The 17,373-nt window shown below is 50.6% G+C and overlaps 1 protein-coding gene across 8 annotated transcripts in view; it reads right to left on the bottom strand.

The window, feature by feature from the left end:
* The window catches only part of AMZ1 (archaelysin family metallopeptidase 1), a 34,786-nt gene that overhangs the window by 1,453 nt on the left and 15,960 nt on the right, over positions 1 to 17,373 (bottom strand). For 5 of the 8 annotated variants that reach the window (XM_060285004.1, XM_060285003.1, XM_030846590.3 and 2 more), the window contains exons 2-6: positions 15,401 to 15,924; positions 14,132 to 14,299; positions 5,709 to 5,837; positions 5,251 to 5,396; positions 4,642 to 4,818 (exon numbers count right to left, since the gene is read on the bottom strand). In XM_060285004.1, coding sequence (XP_060140987.1) covers positions 4,642 to 4,818; positions 5,251 to 5,396; positions 5,709 to 5,837; positions 14,132 to 14,299; positions 15,401 to 15,704 — 924 coding nt within the window. In that variant the 5' untranslated portion in view covers positions 15,705 to 15,924. Of the gene's footprint in view, positions 1 to 295; positions 2,546 to 4,641; positions 4,819 to 5,250; positions 5,397 to 5,708; positions 5,838 to 14,131; positions 14,300 to 15,400; positions 15,925 to 17,373 lie in introns of those variants that run through there. The other 3 variants (XM_060285008.2, XM_060285009.2, XM_060285007.2) reach the window with 3 other exon arrangements.

The following is a 17,373-nucleotide window of genomic DNA, read 5'->3' as shown; positions in this document are numbered from 1 at the left end:
TCCGGCCCCTTCCCTCGCCAGGGAGCCGCCCGGAGACCCAGCCCCTCTCCCGAGGGGACCCCACTGTGCCCACGACCCAGGGCGAGTGGCGGTCTGGTGCCACAAGGGCCCTCGGAATGGAGCCTCTAGAGACAGCGAGCTTGCAGGGGCTTTGCGAGCCTGACCGTTATTCGGGGATAAACTGAGCTGACTTGTTAACACTCTGTTCAAAGCAAAGGGAATCATGGTTTTCCTATATTCCACTAGCACCTCTGCGCGTGGTGCATGTGGGCATCAGAGACGCCCGCCGTCAGCTACTGCCCACCTCCTCCCCACTCTCCTTCCGTGATGGCTGAGAACCGGCCGTGGTGGAGTCGTCACACGATGGAAACTGGCAGATACGCCCAGTCGAGGATTCTTCCTTAGAGGGCGCTTACCAGCACACCGCTGACTGATGGGAACAGATCCAGAGCAGGCCCAGGGCGCCCCCCTCGAGGTTAGGAGTCACGGGAAGGCACGCGTCAGGGGAGGGGGACGAAGGGCCTCAAAGTTCGGATCCGATAGGCGAGCAAGACCCCAAGAAAGGAAGTGGTGAGAAACCCCAGACCTTGTGCAGGCCGCGGCTGCCCCGCTTCACCTTACACGCACACGAGGATAATGGGCAGCTTACAGCCAAGCCCCCAGCCCTGCGCTCGGTGGGGCGGGCGCTCTGGTGACGGTGACGCCCTGGCCCGGCGCATCCTGCTGAGCGCCATCGGCCAGTCGGCAGCAGAGGCACCTCCCTACGGGGGCACTGCCTCTGGGTCCCCTCTGCAGCGAGGCAGGCCGCCTCCTCAGCGCCCCTCGACGCGCTATTTACCCCAGAGACATTCAGGGGAGACCCAGGCCAGGAGGCAGCTCAGCTGGGCATGCCCAGCCCCGTGTTCAGGGGTGCCCAGCCCCGTGTTCAGGGGTCCCCAGCCTGGGGTCCCCGACCAGCAGCAGCCTGGGAGCCCGTTAGAAACGCAGAGCCAAGCCCTCCACAAGCGCCGGATCATAAACTCCTGCCTGTCCAAGAGCCTCTCCCCCGAGTCCAGCCCCCGGCCCCAGTGGGCTCCAGCAGCTGACCATCTCCTGGAGGAGGACGGGCTTCCCAGAACCTCACACACAACGGGATTCACTTAAAGCGTCTGGCTTAAAACTTTGGGTCTTAAAGTCGAGCCCAAGCTGTTTTGTTGGTGGGCCTATGCCTTCATTTGAACAAAAAACTTTTTTAACTTGGTATTTTCATCCAAAGGTGGATTTAAAGAAGAAATTACCACTCTTCCAAAAGACTGAAGAGGAGGGAACACTCGCAAAGACATTCTATGAAGCCACTATCACCCTGATACCAGAAACAGAGTTACCACCAAAAAAGAAAATTACACGCCAATATCTTTGATGACTATAGATGCAAAAATTCTCAACAAAATATTAGCAAACCAAATCCAACAGATTTTAAAAAGTTCATACACCACGACCAAATGGTATTTATCCCAAGTTCACAAGGATAGTTCAATATATGCAAATCAATCAATGTCATACACCACTTTAACAAAAGAAGACAAAAACCACATGATCATCTCAACAAATGCAGAAAAGCATTTGATGAAGTTCAACATTATGATAAAAACTCTTACCAAAGTGGGTAGAGAGGGAACATATCTCCGCATAATAAAAGCCACTTATGACAAACCCACAGCCAACATAATACTCAACGGTGAAAAGCTGAAAGCCTTCCCACTAAAATCTGGAACAAGACAAGGATGCCCACTCACACCACTTCTATTCAATATAGTATTGGAAGTCCTAGCCACGGCAATCAGACAAGGAAAGAAAGAAAAGGTACCCGAATTGGAAGGGAAGAGGCAAAACGGTCACTCTCTGTAGATGACATGATACTATAAATAGAAAACCCTAAGGACTCCACACAAACGCTACTAGAAGTGGTTGCATTTCCTTACACTAGCAATGAAATATCAGAAAGGGAATGTAAAAAAGAAAATACCTTCTAAAATTGCATCAAAAAATTGAAATACCAAGGAGGTGAAAGTCTTATATGCTGAGATCTATAAAACATTAATAAAGGAAACTAAAGATGATTCAAAGAAATGGAAAGATATCCCATGCATCTGGATTGGAAGGATTAATATTGTTAAAATGGCCACACCACCCAAAGCAACCTACAGATTTAATGTGAGCCCTGTCAAATTACCCATGACATTTTTCACAGAACTAGAACAAATAATCCAAAATTTTATATGGAACCATAAAAGACCCAGAATTGCCACAGCAATCCTGAGGGGGGGTGGGGGGAAGCAGAAGGCATAACCCTCCCAGACTTCAGACAACACTACAAAGCTACGGTAATCAAAACAGTGTGGTATTGGCACAAAAACAGACATATGGATCAATGGAACAGAATAGAGAGCCAAGAAATAAACCCACACACCTAAGGTGAATTAATCTTCAACAAAGGATACAAGAATATAAAATGGGAAGAAGATAGCCTCTTCAGCAGGTGGTGCCGGGAAAGTTGGACAGCTGCCTGTAAATCAATGAAATTAGAACACACCCTCACACCATGCATAAAAAGAAACTCAAAAGGGCTTAAAGAGTTAAACATAATACATGACACCATGAAACTAGAAGAGAGCATAGCCAAAACATTCTCTGACATAAATCATACAAATGTTTTCTTAGGTCAGTCTCCCAAGGCAATAGAAATAAAAACAAAAATAAATAAATGGGACCTAATCAAACTTACAAGCTTTTGCACAGCAAAGGAAACCATAAATCAAACGAAAAGACAACCTATGAAATGGGAGAAAGTTTTTGCAAATGAGGCGACCGGCAAGGGCTTAATCTCCAAAATATACAAACAGGGCTTCCCTGGTGGCGCAGTGGTTGGGAGTCCACCTGTCGATGCAGGGGACGGCGGTTCGTGCCCCGGTCTGGGAGGATCCCGCATGCTGTGGAGCGGCTGGGCCCGTGAGCCATGGCCGCTGGGCCTGCACGTCCGGAGCCTGTGCTCCGCAACGGGAGAGGCCGCGGCGGTGAGAGGCCTGCATACCGCAAAATATACAAACAGCTCATACAACTCAATACAAAAAAAACAAACCACCCAATCAAAAACTGGGCAGAAGACCTAAATAGACATTTCTCCTAAGAAGACATACAGATGGCCAATAGGCACATAAAAAGATGCTCAACATCACTTATTATTAGAGAAATGCAAATCAAAACTACAAGGAGGTTTCACCATACACCGGTCAGAATGGCCATCATTAAAAAGTCTACAAATAACAAATGCTGGAGAGGGTGTGGAGAAAAAGGAACCCTCCTACACTGTTGATGGGAAGGTAAACTGGTGTAGCTACTATGGAAAACAGTATGGAACTTCCTCAGAAAACTAAAAATAGAATTACCATATGATCCAGCAATTCCACTGCTGGGCATATATCCAGACAAAACTCTAATCCAAAAAGATACATGCACCCCTACGTTCACAGCAGCACTATTTACAAAAGCCAAGACATAGAAACGACCTAAATGTCCACTGCCAGATGAATGGATAAAGAAGATGTGGTACATATATACAATAGAATACTACTCAGCCATAAAGAAGAACGAAATAACGCCAATTGTAGCAACATGGATGCAACTAGAGATTACCATACTAAGTGAAGTAAGTCGAGAAAGACAAACTCCGTATGATACCACTTATATGTGGAATCTAAAAAATGACACAAATGACCATATCTACAAAACGGAAACAGACTCCCAGACGTAGAGAACGGACTTGTGGTTGCCAAGGGGGAGGGGGGTGCGAGAGGGATGGATGGGGAGTTTGGAACTAGTACATATAGAATGGATAAACAACAAGGTCCTACTGTATAGCACAGAGAACTATATCCAATATCCTGGGATAAACCGTAATGGAAAAGAATATACAAAAGAATGTATGTATGTATATATAGATAGATAGATAGATGTATAACTGAGTCACTTTGCTGTACAGCAGAAATCAACACAACATTGTAAATCAACTATACTTCAATTAAAAAATAATAAAAGATTTTTAAAAAGAGAAAATAACCACTACCTGCCTTTGAACTGTGAACTCAGAGTAAAGTTTCTGAGTTTGCAAACGAACTTCTCCGTTGGATAAGGTTTCTCCCTGCAGTGGAGCAGATGGACCCGGTTCCCTAGGGTCCCTCTTGGGCCCTGCTCCCCGGCAGTGCCTCGTGCGGACAGCAGAGGGCAGCATCGCCGCGCTGGCTCAGCCCCCGCGCAGGGCGGGGCCGGATTAAGAGCAGCGCCTGCCTTTCCACAGTGATTCTTGGTTAGTCTGGCTCCGCCTCCTCCTCCGGAGGGGCTGTGAGCCAATTAGGGAGAAAGTGATGCTGGGGAAGGCCCCTTGGTGATGCCAGAACCGGCCCGAGTACAGGAAGCTCTAGGACAGGGTCTAGTACACGGTCAGTGCCCGGTAAAGACGGGCTCTGATTAGGGTTGCCTGGGAAATAAAGGCCGTGCGCCCCTGTGGTGACAGCCACCGGCACTGGGCCAGGCGCCTGGCGGGGGACTCAGCCAGACCCACGAGACCCGCAGACCTGTTCACCCCTCCCCCTGCCCGCGACTCACCTTGTACCTGTCCACGAGCTTGAAGCCCAGGATGTGCTGCAGCTTCCGAAGGCAGATGGGGCAGAGGTCCGGGGGCCGCCGCAGGGCCTCGTCCAGGCTGAGGGTGCCCTGCATGAGGCAGCGGAGCCAGCGGCAGTTCCCCAGGCCCAGGAGGTGGCAGAGCTCGTGGCACGTGACCTGAGGGAGAAGGTCCCCACCGCCTTGCATCCTGGAGCCCGCCACCCGCCGATCCCCGGGACCCCTGGGTGCGGGGAGAAAGGCAAGCTGGTGTGGTCAGCTCTGGGGGCCTCAGAGCATGGAGGTTGGGTGTCAGACAGACGAGGGCTCAAATCCCAACCCTGCCCCTTGAGAGCTGTGTGACCTTGGACAAAGCACTTGGCGTTTCTGAGCCTAAGTGGCCATAGTCCCTGAAGTGAAGGATGGTCCTCAGCACCGTGCGGACGGGACAGCGTAACTGGCTGGACCCAGGGCTCGATGGCTGTCCACTCACGCCCTTCCGTCTGATTCCACACCCTAGCATCTTCCTGGAGCTCGCCAGAACCCCCAGCAGCCCCTCCTCTTCCTGTCCCCCGTCTCCTCCCGCCACCTGGGCAGCACCCCAACACCCACCTTGCAGCACTGGACCATCCCCAGGGCGCTGAAGCACACGGTCCGGCCTCTGTCCTGCAGGGGTGCCTCGGGGACCAGGTCAGGGGTGCTGGGCCCCCGCTGCAGGGATTCCCCCGAGAACCGCGCAAAGCTGCAGACGCCCACTTCTGGGGAGAGGCAGAGAAGCGGAGGCGCCAGGAGTGGCCTCAGCTCAGGGGGCCCACGGGCAAAGCCACCCTCCTCAGGATGCACAGGTCCTAAAGGCCCCGCCCTGCCAGCGTGTTTGCCAGGCAGACAGCCCCTGGCCCAGGAGGGGCGAGAACTGGGGCTGCAGGTTCAAGAGAGCATTTCCATATATGACCATTCCTCCCCCAGGAGGGGTTCTGGGAGAAGCAGCGAGGGGATGACGTCCCCACGTGTTCCAGGCCCTGTACCCAACCCTCAGGGCTGAGGCAGGAGGCCCCCAGGTGCCGGCTCACCGTGCCCCGGAAGGAACGTGCCGAAGGTGAAGGTCCAGGCCTCGCGGGGGTACAGGTCGGACAGCGTGAGGCCCAGCACGCATAACGCATCGCCCGGTTTGCTGCTCTTCAGGAAGGACAGGATGCCGTCTGCGGGGACAGGGCCAGAGCGGGCAGTGAGGAGGCGGCTGGCGCCCCTCTCCGGGCCCATCCCCCGCTTCGTCTGCCTGGGACCAACTCGTCCCGCAGTCGGACGCAAGCTAGTGACATTCCAGGAAAAACTCAGCAGCCAAGCTGCACCGTGTGAAGCGGGGGCTCCGGGCCTGGGCCTCGGGGGGAAGAAAGAACTCAGGTTTGGAAAGGGTAGTCCAAGTGGGGACACCAAAAAGGCCGCCGGGCCAATGAGACCGCCGTTCGTGGGAAGAGCCGTCGCAGCCTCGGGCAGCTGACTGATGGCCCCGAAGACGTGGCATCGCATCCCCGGGACCTGTGTGTGTGCTCCTCACCTGGCGGAAGCGAGCAGATGGGATTAAATTAAAGGTCTCCCAGTGGGAAGGTGATTCTGGATTACCCAGCTGGACCCGATGGAATCACCAGGGTCCTCCCGAGAGCAGGCAGGAGGGTCAGAGAGAGCTGAAGGGGCCACAGTGCCGGCTCTGGAGGAGGAGGGGCTGCAAGGTCACATTTCACCTGAAATGTGACCTTACTTGGGGACAGGGTTTGCAGATGTAATCAAGTTAAGGTGAGGTCAGTAGGGTGGGCCTAATCCAATTCGCCTGGGGTCCTTCTAAGAGGAGAAGCCACACAAGCTACGTGATGATGGAGGCCGAGGCTGGACCAAGGACCGCCGGCCGCCACCAGGGGTGGAGGAGGTGAGGAAGGGTCCCCCGGAGCGTTCACGGGGGACAGGGCCGGCCAACACCTTGGTCTCGGGATTCTGGTCTCCGGACCGCGAGATAACACACTTCTGTGTTTTAAGCCTCCCAGTTTGTGGTGCTTCCTTACAGCGGCCGCAGGAAACGAACACAGCCATCTGAACCACGTATCTGACCACGGGAATCCAGCCTCTCATAGCCTCTGCACGCCACCTGCTGGGTGAGCCCTCCCGGGCCCCCTTCCTTCCCAGTGGCCCACGAAGCGGGGGAAAGAGCAGTCCTTTCAGCAGTCAGCAGAGATGGACACCCGGACCCCAGCACCACAGCCCCTGGGGCAGCTGGACAGATGCTGGGTTTCCCCCGAGTCGCGCGGAAGCAACGGCAGGCGTGGTGGCGCCGCACGGGGCAGGAGCGGCGGGGCCCAGGCCGGCCATTGCTCCTCGGGCCCCGCTTAGACCCTCGGGGGGGCGGGGGAGGGCTGTGCCCAGCGAGGGACCGAGGCTGCAGTCTGGGACAGAGAAAGGGGCACGCCACCGTTGGGACGGCACCCACCTGGCCAGTAGTCCCTGTCAGCCCCAGAAACTCAACGCCGGCTGTAACAGCGCACTACCTGCCGCTACAAGATAACCAGACAAGCCGAGTGAAACACAAAGAACAGCTTCTTAGGGCATCGAAGATGGGGGACGGGTGGCTACAGGAGGGCACGGAGGAGGGCTTGGGGGGCGAGGCAAGCTGTTCTACACACTCTTACGGTGATGGCTACGTGATGTGTGTGGGGGGGTCAGGACTCAGAACGGTTACACCCAGAAGGAATAACTTCTCTATATGTAAATTATGCCTCAATAAACAGGACTTTTAAAACACCAGAGACCTACTGAGAAACTAGAAACAGGGAGAAGATTAGAATCCCAAGAGATGAAGCTGAGCTGTTTCTGAGACGGTGGATGGGAAGGTGACCCTTATGACACAGCCCCTGCTCCGCCTGCTACCCCAAAGGGCCGCACCCAGGGAGAGGAAGTCTGTACTCCTGGGGTCATCAGGGTGGCCCAGACCGTCAGCTCCCTTAGGTGGCTGGCCAAGGAGAAATAAAATCCTCTCGCAGAAAAACTACATCATCCCAGGCCACAAATTCTTCTAAAAGTTAAACTAATTTTTCACATAGGACGTCCAGCTAACAATCAAAAATAAGACACACAATGAGGCAAAATAACCAAGACAGAATTAGCGGAAAGAGCAACACGGGTGCTCGAAATGCTGGACTCACAGACACAGATTATAAAGCAGCTATGCTCATAGATATAAATGCTAAATGTAATTTTAGCCGGGAATTGGGAATGATGAAAAAAGTGACACTGGGACTTCCCTGGCAGTCCAGTGGTTAAGACTCTGAGCCCCCAATGCAGGGGGCCCAGGTTCCATCCCTGGCCAGGGAACTAGATCCCACATGCATGCCGCAACTAAGAGTTCACATGCCATAACTAAGGAGCCCGCGTGCTGCAACTAAGGAGCCCTCGAGCCACGATTAAGGAGCCTGCCTGTTGCAACTAAGACCTGGCACAACCAAATAAATAAATAAATAAATTTTAAAATTTTTTTTAAAAAGTGACACTGCTGCATCAAAAAGAATAAAATACCTAGAAATAAACCTACCTAAGGAGGCAGAAAACCTGTACTCGGAAAACTGTAAGACACTGATGAAAGATCCTGGGACAAGATGACAGAGTAGAAGGACCTTGAGCTCACTTCTCACGAGCACACCAAGAAATCACAACTAAGTGCTGAACGACCATCAGTAAAAAAGATTGGAACCTTCCAAAAAAGATATTCCACATCCAAAGACATAAAGAAGAAACCCAAAGAGACAGTAGAAGGAGCACATTCACAATATAATCAAATCCCATACCCCACAGGTGGGTGACCCGCAGACTGGAGAACAATTATATCACAGAAGTTCTCCCACAGGAGTGAGAGTTCTGAGCCCCACACCAGTCTCCCCAGCCTAGGGGTCCGGCATTGGGAGGAGGAGCCCCAGAGCATCTGGCTTTGAAGGCCAGTGGGGCTTGAGTGCAGGAGCTCCACAGGACTGGGGAAACAGAGATTCCTTCCTCTCTTGGAGGATGCACACAAGGTCTTGTGTGTACCAGGACCCAGGGCGAAAGCAGTGACTTCATAGGAACCTGGGCTAGGCCAACCTGCTGGTCTTGGTGGGTTTCCAGGGGAGGCCGGGGGCAGCTATGGCTCACTGTGGGTCCAAGGACACTGGTGGTGGAGATACTGGGGGATATTCATCAGTGTGAGCCCTCCTGGAGGCTGCCATGTTAGCACCAAGACCTGGCCCCACCCATCGACATGCTCCAGAGTGGGGGCGCCTCAGGTAAAACAACCAACAGGGCGAGAACACAACCCACCCATCAGCAAACCGGCTTCCAAAGACTCGCTGAGTCCACGGCCACCTCTAGACACACCCCTTGACACGGCCCTGCTCACCAGAGGACCAGGACCCAGCTCCATCCACCAGTGGGCAGGCACCAGCCACTCCCACCAGAAGCCTGCACACAACTGATAAACCTTTAGCCAGACTCATCAAGAAAAAAAGGGAGAGTGCCCAGATCAATAAAATTAGAAATGAAAAGGAAGTTACAACCAACACCACAGAAATACAAAGAACCATACACAAAAATCTGTTACATTCCTATACAGTAACAATGAAAGCTCAGAAAGAGAAATTAAGGAAACAATCCCATTTTCCATAGCATCAAAAAGAATAAAATACCTAGGAATAAACCTACCTAAGGAGGCGAAAGACCTATCCTCTGAAAACTATAAGATGCTGATGAAAGAAATCAAAGATGACACAGACAGAAAAACATACCATGTTCTTGGATCAGAAAAATCGATATGGTCAAAATGACCATACTACCCAAAGCAGCCTACAGATTCAATGCAATCCCTATCAAATTACCAAAGACATTTTTCACAGAACTAGAAAAGAATTTTTTAATTTTTATGGAATCACGAAAGACCCCCGAACAGCCAAAGCAATCTTACGAAAGAAAAACAGAGCTGGAGGAATCAGGCTCCCTGACTTCAGACTATACTACAAAGCTACAGTAATCAAAACAGCATGGTTCTAACAAAAAAACAGAAATGTAAGAAAAGATACTATAGAATTCCTAGAGGAAAGCATAAATCATAGCAATATTTTTTTGGATCTGTCTCCTAAGGCAAAGAAAACAAAAGCAAAACTAAACAAACAGGGCCTAATTAAACTTAAAAGTTTTGCAGAGCAAAGAAAACCATAAACAAAACGAAAAGACAACCTACAGAATGGGAGAAAATATTTGCAAATTATGCAACTGACAAGACATTAATCTCCAAGTAGTTCACACAAATAGTTCATAGAGCTCAATATAAAAAAAAAAGAACCCAATCGAAAAATGGGCAGAAGATCTAAATAGACATTTCTCCAAAGAAAACATACAGATGGCCAAAAGGCACATGAAAAGATGCTCAACATCACTAATTATTAGAGAAATGCAAATCAAAACTACAATGAAGTATCACCTCACCAGTCAGAATGGCCATCATCAAAAAGTCTACAAATAATAAATGCTGGAGAGGGTGTGAAGAAAAAGGAACCCTCCTACACTCTTGGTGGGAATGTAAATTGGTGCATCTCCTATGGAAAACAACATGGAGCTTCCTTAAAAAACTAAAAATAGAGCTATCATATGATCCTACATTCCCACTCCTGGGCATGTATCCAGAGAAAACCGTAATTTGAAAGGATACATGCACTTCACTGTTCATTGCAGCACTATTTACAATAGCCAAGACATGGAAGCAACATAAATGTCCATCAACAGATGAATGGATAAAGAAAGGAGATGTGGTATATTCATACATGGAATATTATTCAGCCATAAGAAAGAATGAAATAATACCATTTCAGCAACATGGATGGACCTACAGATTATCATACTAAGTGAAGTAAATCAGAGAAAGACAAATATCATATGATATTGCTTATATGTGGAATCTTAAAAAAAATGATACAAATGAACTTATATACAAAACAGAAACATAGAAAACAAACTTATGGTTACCAAAGGGGAAGGGTGGGAGGGATAAATTAGGAGTTTGAGATTAACATATACACACTACTATATATAAAGTAAGTAACCAAAAAGGACCTGCTGTATAGCCCAGGGAACTATACTCAATATTTTGTAATAACTTATAAGGGAAAAGAATCTGAAAAAAATAGATATATATGTATGTATAAATGAATCACTTTGTTATATACCTGAAACTAGCACAACATTGTAAATCAACTATACTTCAATTAAAAAAAAAAACCAGTGAGAGAATAATGAAGCCAAAAATAAAAATAAATAAATAAATGTTAAACTACCCTCACGTTCCTGGAATAAATACAAGTGAATTATAATGTATTTTACATATTTCTAGATTTGATTTGCTAATATTTTACATTAGAGTTCTTATTATATGAGAAATTGGTTTCCAATTTTCCTTACTAATAATGTCTGTAAAATTTTGGTATCAATATCTTGCTGTTCGTATTGAAAAGAATGCAAAGTGTTTCTACTTTGTCTCTCTTTCGGAAGAACAAAAAAGGCACTGACGAAAGAAATTGAAGATGACACAAACAGATGGAAAGATATAACCATGTTCTTGGATTGGAAAAATCAATATTGTTAAAATGACCATACTACCCAAAGCAATCTACAGATTCAAAGCAATCCCTATCAAATTACCAATGGCATTTTTTTCACAGTACTGGAACAAATAATTTTAGAATTTGTATGGAAACAAAAAAGACCCCAAACAGCCAAAGCTATCTTGAGAAAGAAAAACAGAGCTGGAGGTATCACACTCCCTGAATTCAGGCTATATTACAAAGCTACAGTAATCAAAACAGTATGGGGGACTTCCCTGGTGGTGCAGTGGTTAAGAATCCACCTGCCAGTGCAGGGGACAAGTTCGAGCCCTGGTCTGGGAAGATCCCACATGCCGCAGAGCAACTAAGCCCATGCACCACAACTACTGAGACTGCACTCTAGAACCTGCGAGCCACAACTACTGAGCCTGTGTGCCACAACTGCTGAAGCCCATATGCCTAAAGCCTGTGCTCAACAACAAGAGAAGCCACCACAGTGAAAAGCACACGCACCGCAGCGAAGAGTGGCCCCCACGTGCTGCAAATAGAGAAAGCCCATGCGCAGCAACAAGGACCCAACGCAGCCAAAAGTAAATAAATAAAAACAGTATGGTACTGGCGCAAAAACAGAAATACAGATCAATGACAGAAAAGATAGAAAGCCCAGAAATAAACCCATGTACTTATGGTCAATTAATCTATGACAAAGGAGGCAAGAATATACAATGGAGAAAAGACAGTCTCTTCAATAAGTGGTGCTGGGAAAGCTGGATGGCTACATGTAAAGAATGAAATTAGAACATTCTCTAACACCATATACAAAAATAAACTCGAAATGGATTAAAGACCTAAATGTAAGACTGGATGCTGTAAAACTCCTAGAGGAAAACACAGGCAGAACACTCTTTGACAGAAATAGTAGCAATATTTTTTGGATCTGCCTCCTAAAACAAAAATAAACAAAAATAAACAAACAGGGACTAATTAAACTTAAAAGCTTTTGCTCAGCAAAGGAAACCATTGACAAAATGAAAAGACAACCTACACAATGGGAGAAAATATTTGCAAATGATATGACCAATAGGGGTTAATATCCAAAATATATAAACAAGTCATACAATTCAACATCAAAAAAACAAACAATCTGATTAAAAAATAGGCAGAAGAACTGAATAGACATTTTTCCAAAGAGGAAATGGAGATGACCAACAGGCACATGAAAAGATGCTCAACATCACTAATCATCAGGGAAATGCAAATCAAAACCACAACGAGGTATCACCTCACACCTCTCAGAATGGCCATCATTAAAAAGAACACAAATAACAAGTGTTGTCTAGGATGTGGAGAAAGGGGAACCCTCGTACACTGTTGGTGAGAACGTAAACTGGTGCAGCCACTGTGGAAGAAAACAGTATGGAGGTTTCTCAAAAAACTAAAAATAGAGCTACCATGTGATCTAGCGATCCCACTCCTGGGTATACATCCAAAAAAACCCAAAACATGAGGCCCAGTGTTTATAGCAGCATTATTTACAGTTTCCAAGATATGGAAGCAACCTAAATGTCCATCGACAGATGAAGGGATAAAGAAGATGTGGTGTATATACATACATACACACACACACACACACACACAAAATGGACTACTACTCAGCCATAAACAAAAATTAAATATTGCCATTTGCAGCAACATGGATGGACTTGGAGAGCATTTTGCTAAGTGAAATAAGTCAGAGAAAGACAAATACTATATGATATCACTTGTATGTGGAATCTAAAAAAATATAACAAAAAGAAACACACTCACTGATATAGAGAACAAACTGGTGGTTACCAGTGGGGAGAGGGAAGGGAGGAGGGCAATATAGGGGGAGGGGAGTAAGAAGTACAAACTATTAGGTGTAAAATAAGCTACAAGCATATACTGTACAACACAGCAAATATAGCCAATATTTTATAACTATAAATGGAGTATAACCTTTAAAAATTATGAATCACTATATTGTATGCCTATAACTTTAAAAATTATGAATCACTATATTGTATGCCTATAACTTATATAATATTGTACAGCAATTATACTTCCATAAAATTTTTAAAAAGTGACACTGCTAATTTGAAAATCCACTAAAAACTATAGAACTGAAAAATATAACTGAAATTTGGAACTCTGTCTATGGGTTTAATAGCATATTAGGTGCAGCTAGAGATAGAATTAGTTAACTGGAGGGTGAGAATAAAACTGGGATGAAATACAAGGAAAGGGGAAGAGAGTAAGGAGGATGAACATGCATCCCATTGGAGTCCTCAATGGGGGAAAGAATGAGGCAGAGGCAGTATTGGAAGAAAGATCATGGCTGAGAATTTCCCACAACTAATGGAAGACATCAGTCCACTCATCCCAGATCCAACATCAGCCAGAGACAGAGCCCCAGCCCTTTCCTGGGGACCTCCCTACACTTGAGTCTGGGTCTGCTGTACATCTGAGAGCCCCCAGTTCCTCTACGCCTCTCAACCCAGCCTCATTCTCCAGCTGCCAGTGACCCACCGGGGAATGATGGGGTCAGAGAGCTTTGTAAAGACAAAAAGCTAGAGGGGCCTTAGAAGGCTGCGGCACCTGCTGTGTGCCCTTGAGTTTTCCTGCGGACAGAGGGCTGTGTGGTCCAGTCTCCAGACGCTTCTGAGCGGGGAAGGGAACCCTTGCCTCAGTCTTCCTTTTCTAAAGGCTGGGAAATAGATATTCCCTCCCCCAAGAAAAGCAGGGGGATTCCTTCCTTCTCCTAAGCTCCTCCCTCCCACATTTTGCCTCCAAAAAGGGCTTTTTGCCAAGCGGCGGACGCCTGCCCTTGCGCTGGCCTGACCTGTGCCCACACCACACGCACTCACCTGTGTGGAGCTGGAGCCTGTCAGAGTCCTGACTGGGACGTGATGAGCAGTGGATGGACGCAGCCGCCACCGATGGCAGGCACCTGACCTGCAGGCCCAGGAAGAAGGCCTCTGTGCAGCTCCGCAGGTGGTCCAGGAGCGCGCCACCCGCCGGCCCCTCACTCAGATCTGGGGACGGAGCGGTGCCGTCAGGCCCCCTGCCCGCTCCTCGGAGCCCCCACCTGCCTGTGCCCAGCACCCTGGACACGGACCAAGGCTGGAAGCCAGGAGACCTGCGGGAAAGTGGCTGCAGTGTCCCCAGGCCAGCGGCTTGCCCAGGAGGTGATTAGAAATGCAGGTGCCCAGGCCCACCCCAGATCTCTGGAACCAGAACCCGCATTTTAACAAGATGAGCTGTCAGCGGGGAGACAACGTGGATGGTTTGGGAGTTTGGAAGCAGAATCTACAGACAGAGATGGCCGACTGGCCGGGGGCAGTGGAACAGGAGGGGTGCCTGCAGGCCTCTGGTCCTCAGGGGCAGGAGGGCGGGTAATGAGCCTGCGTGCGGCAAGGTCTGCCTTGGCGTGCAGAGCCAATGGCCCGCCCGCTCACCCCCAGCACCTGGCCAGCAAGGCCCGGAGAGCCTGGCCGAGGCATCTCGGCCCTTGGTCCACGCACAGCCCCACACCTGGTGTCCCCAGTCTGAGCGCTGGAGGACCAGGCGGGAGTCCCCGCGTCCCCGCCAGGCCCTGCCAGTGTCTCCAAGTACAGCTTCGGGGTTAAGAGCAGGACGCTGGGGTCAAATCCTGCCTCTGCCAATCACCAGCTCTGTGACTTCCCCTCCCAGCCTCAGTGTCCTAACCCATGAAGCGGGGTGACCCTGACCCCAGCACCCTGCACCACAGAGGAAGCAGCCAGTACAGTGCCTAGGACAGCGCTGGCTCCAACAGGGCAGGGCCAGGACGGCACAGGTGGGTGAGGTGGCACCCGCGGGTAGAACAGGGCAGTGAGCTGCCCGAGGGGTCCCAAGGCCCTGGGCTTTCTGAACAGTGTGGAGCTGGGGTGAGGGGAGAGCTGACCCAAATCCCAAGCACACCAGCACATCCCCCTTCACATCAGGTCCTGCCTGGGGTCCGGGCACAGACATCCCCACCTCATGCTAGACCTAGGCCCTCGCCACCTGCCCCGGGGTGTCCTGATGGCCCAGGATGCCACCCTCCAGCTCACCACCACTGCTGCCCCACGGGCTGCGGGTGCCCATGCCCGCCGGTACCCACGGGCCGCAGGTACCTATGGGCTGCAGGTAAATGTGCTTCCGAGCCAGGCTCTGCTTCCGGGGCGCCAGGGCAGCGTGGAAGGTCTCGAAGTCCTCGGGCGCCTCCGGGCGGCTGAGGAGCCAGTCGAAAGCCGTGCGGATGAGCAGCGTGCGGAAGAACGTCCTCCGGGGGTTGTAGGCCTCGGCCAGGAAGAGCCGCTCGGCTGGGGAGAAGGTGGACGCGTAGAGCTGCCGCAGGGCCGGGTCGGTGGACAGCAGCGCATCCTTCAGGGCCCGGGGGCCGAAGCTGAACTCCTGGGCCGGCCGGCACTGCAGCATGACGGGCCTGGCCACGCCGGGGAGGCCCCACAGCCGCCCATGCACCGCCCAGAGCCTGGCCACCAGCTCATCCACGGCCTTCCCTCGGGCCGAGTGCGACGGCCACGTGGGCTCCCGGCACGTGGACCAGAGGCCGAGGGCCTGTGAGGCCCAGCTCCGCCTGGCGTCGGACCTCCTTGGCAGCAGCAAGCGGCTCGGACGCCCTCCGGCCCGTCGGCACCTGCGGGGAGACGCCCGGCTGAGCCTCCGGCCGTTCTCAGGCCCGGGGAAGGGGCTCTGTGGGGAGGAACGCACCCTCCAGGACACGGCACCTGCACCCAGCCAGGCCAGAAACGCCGTTTTCTCCTCTTCTCGGGGGCCGGGTCTTTAACCAGCACCGAGTGTGGGGAAGCATCCTCCCTCCCCCAAAGCAGGGATGCGGTTTCCATAGAACCCTGGTGAGGACAGCGCGACTCGCCCCTTCCCAGCCCTCAGGAGGGAGGGCGCGCTGGCAGTGAGACCCCCCACCCTTGTGCTGAGCACCCACAAAGCCAGAGGCCCCTCCACCGGGAAACCAGCCACCCCTGAGCCCCCTGTGGTCACCCCACCGCCTGGGCCACCTCAGCACCTGCAGCCACCGGCTTTCCCAGCAAGGGCCCCGTGGGCCTGCAGATGAAGCCGCGCTGCCCGAGTCCGCGTGGCCAGGCCAGCCAGGGGAAGGAAAGCAAGCCCCACAGTGCTGGCTGCAGAAGTTTCCTAGCACAGGCGAGGGGTAGGCACACGTGCCGACCACGGAAGCGTCACTAGGGAGACGTGGGGAAGCAACAAAGGGGGAGGCCAGGCAGGGAGGGGAGACACGGCGGGGCGGGGGGACAGATGGGCGGGGAGAACGGTGACAATGTCACTTCACAAAGTGGGGTTTTCCTCCCGACGCAGAAGCAGGGTCTGGCTGGCGCATCGCATCCCGGGTTCATCAGAAACAACGCGCCCTCCCACCGCACACCCTGAAAAGCTACCGGGAGGGGATTGGCTGCTGTGGGCTTGACTGTGTCTCGGAGGGGGAGGCGACGGAAGGAACAAGCCACAGAAGAGAAGATGCACAAAGTAACAGATCAGGACCAAGGAGAACAGCGCTCCGGCGGGTCCCTGATTTAGAGAGTCACGCAGACGCGCAAACCCGTCTCTGCAGAACACAAAGTCGCGAGGCCGGGAGCGGCCAAACTGGAGAAACAGCAACGGCCTTGTTTTTGTGGGAAGAATAAAGACACGAGGCTGTACTCCTTTTAACTAACCTCAGTTTAAAACGTTCATCCAGAAAATAAAGGCATATATGCATATATGTGTGTGTGCATATATGTACACGTAGACATATACACGTATATTCATAAAGGGGGGAGACTGGGCGCGTGTATAATTTATAAATCTTCCTCCAGAAAATTATACACACGTGATTTTTTTCCAGGGATATTATGTACATACACACATACATACACACATGGGTGTGTCTTTTCAGTTAATTGCTGGCTTAGATGAAGGGAAAGGAGCCAGGATTGAACACCTACTGAGATTCCTGCCAGCAGAGAGCTTTAAGCATTTCTGGCTGCATATATACTTCACCGATTTACAACCAATTGTGTGTGCAATCTTACATCCTCTTGACTTGGTATATTACGAGTGCTTTCCCAAATCC

Source organism: Globicephala melas, chromosome 15, assembly GCF_963455315.2.
Source record: "Globicephala melas chromosome 15, mGloMel1.2, whole genome shotgun sequence".
Classification (NCBI taxonomy): Eukaryota; Metazoa; Chordata; class Mammalia; order Artiodactyla; family Delphinidae; genus Globicephala; species Globicephala melas.
The sequence above is the reverse complement of the archived record's forward strand: the minus strand, read 5'-3'. Positions and strand labels throughout refer to the sequence as shown.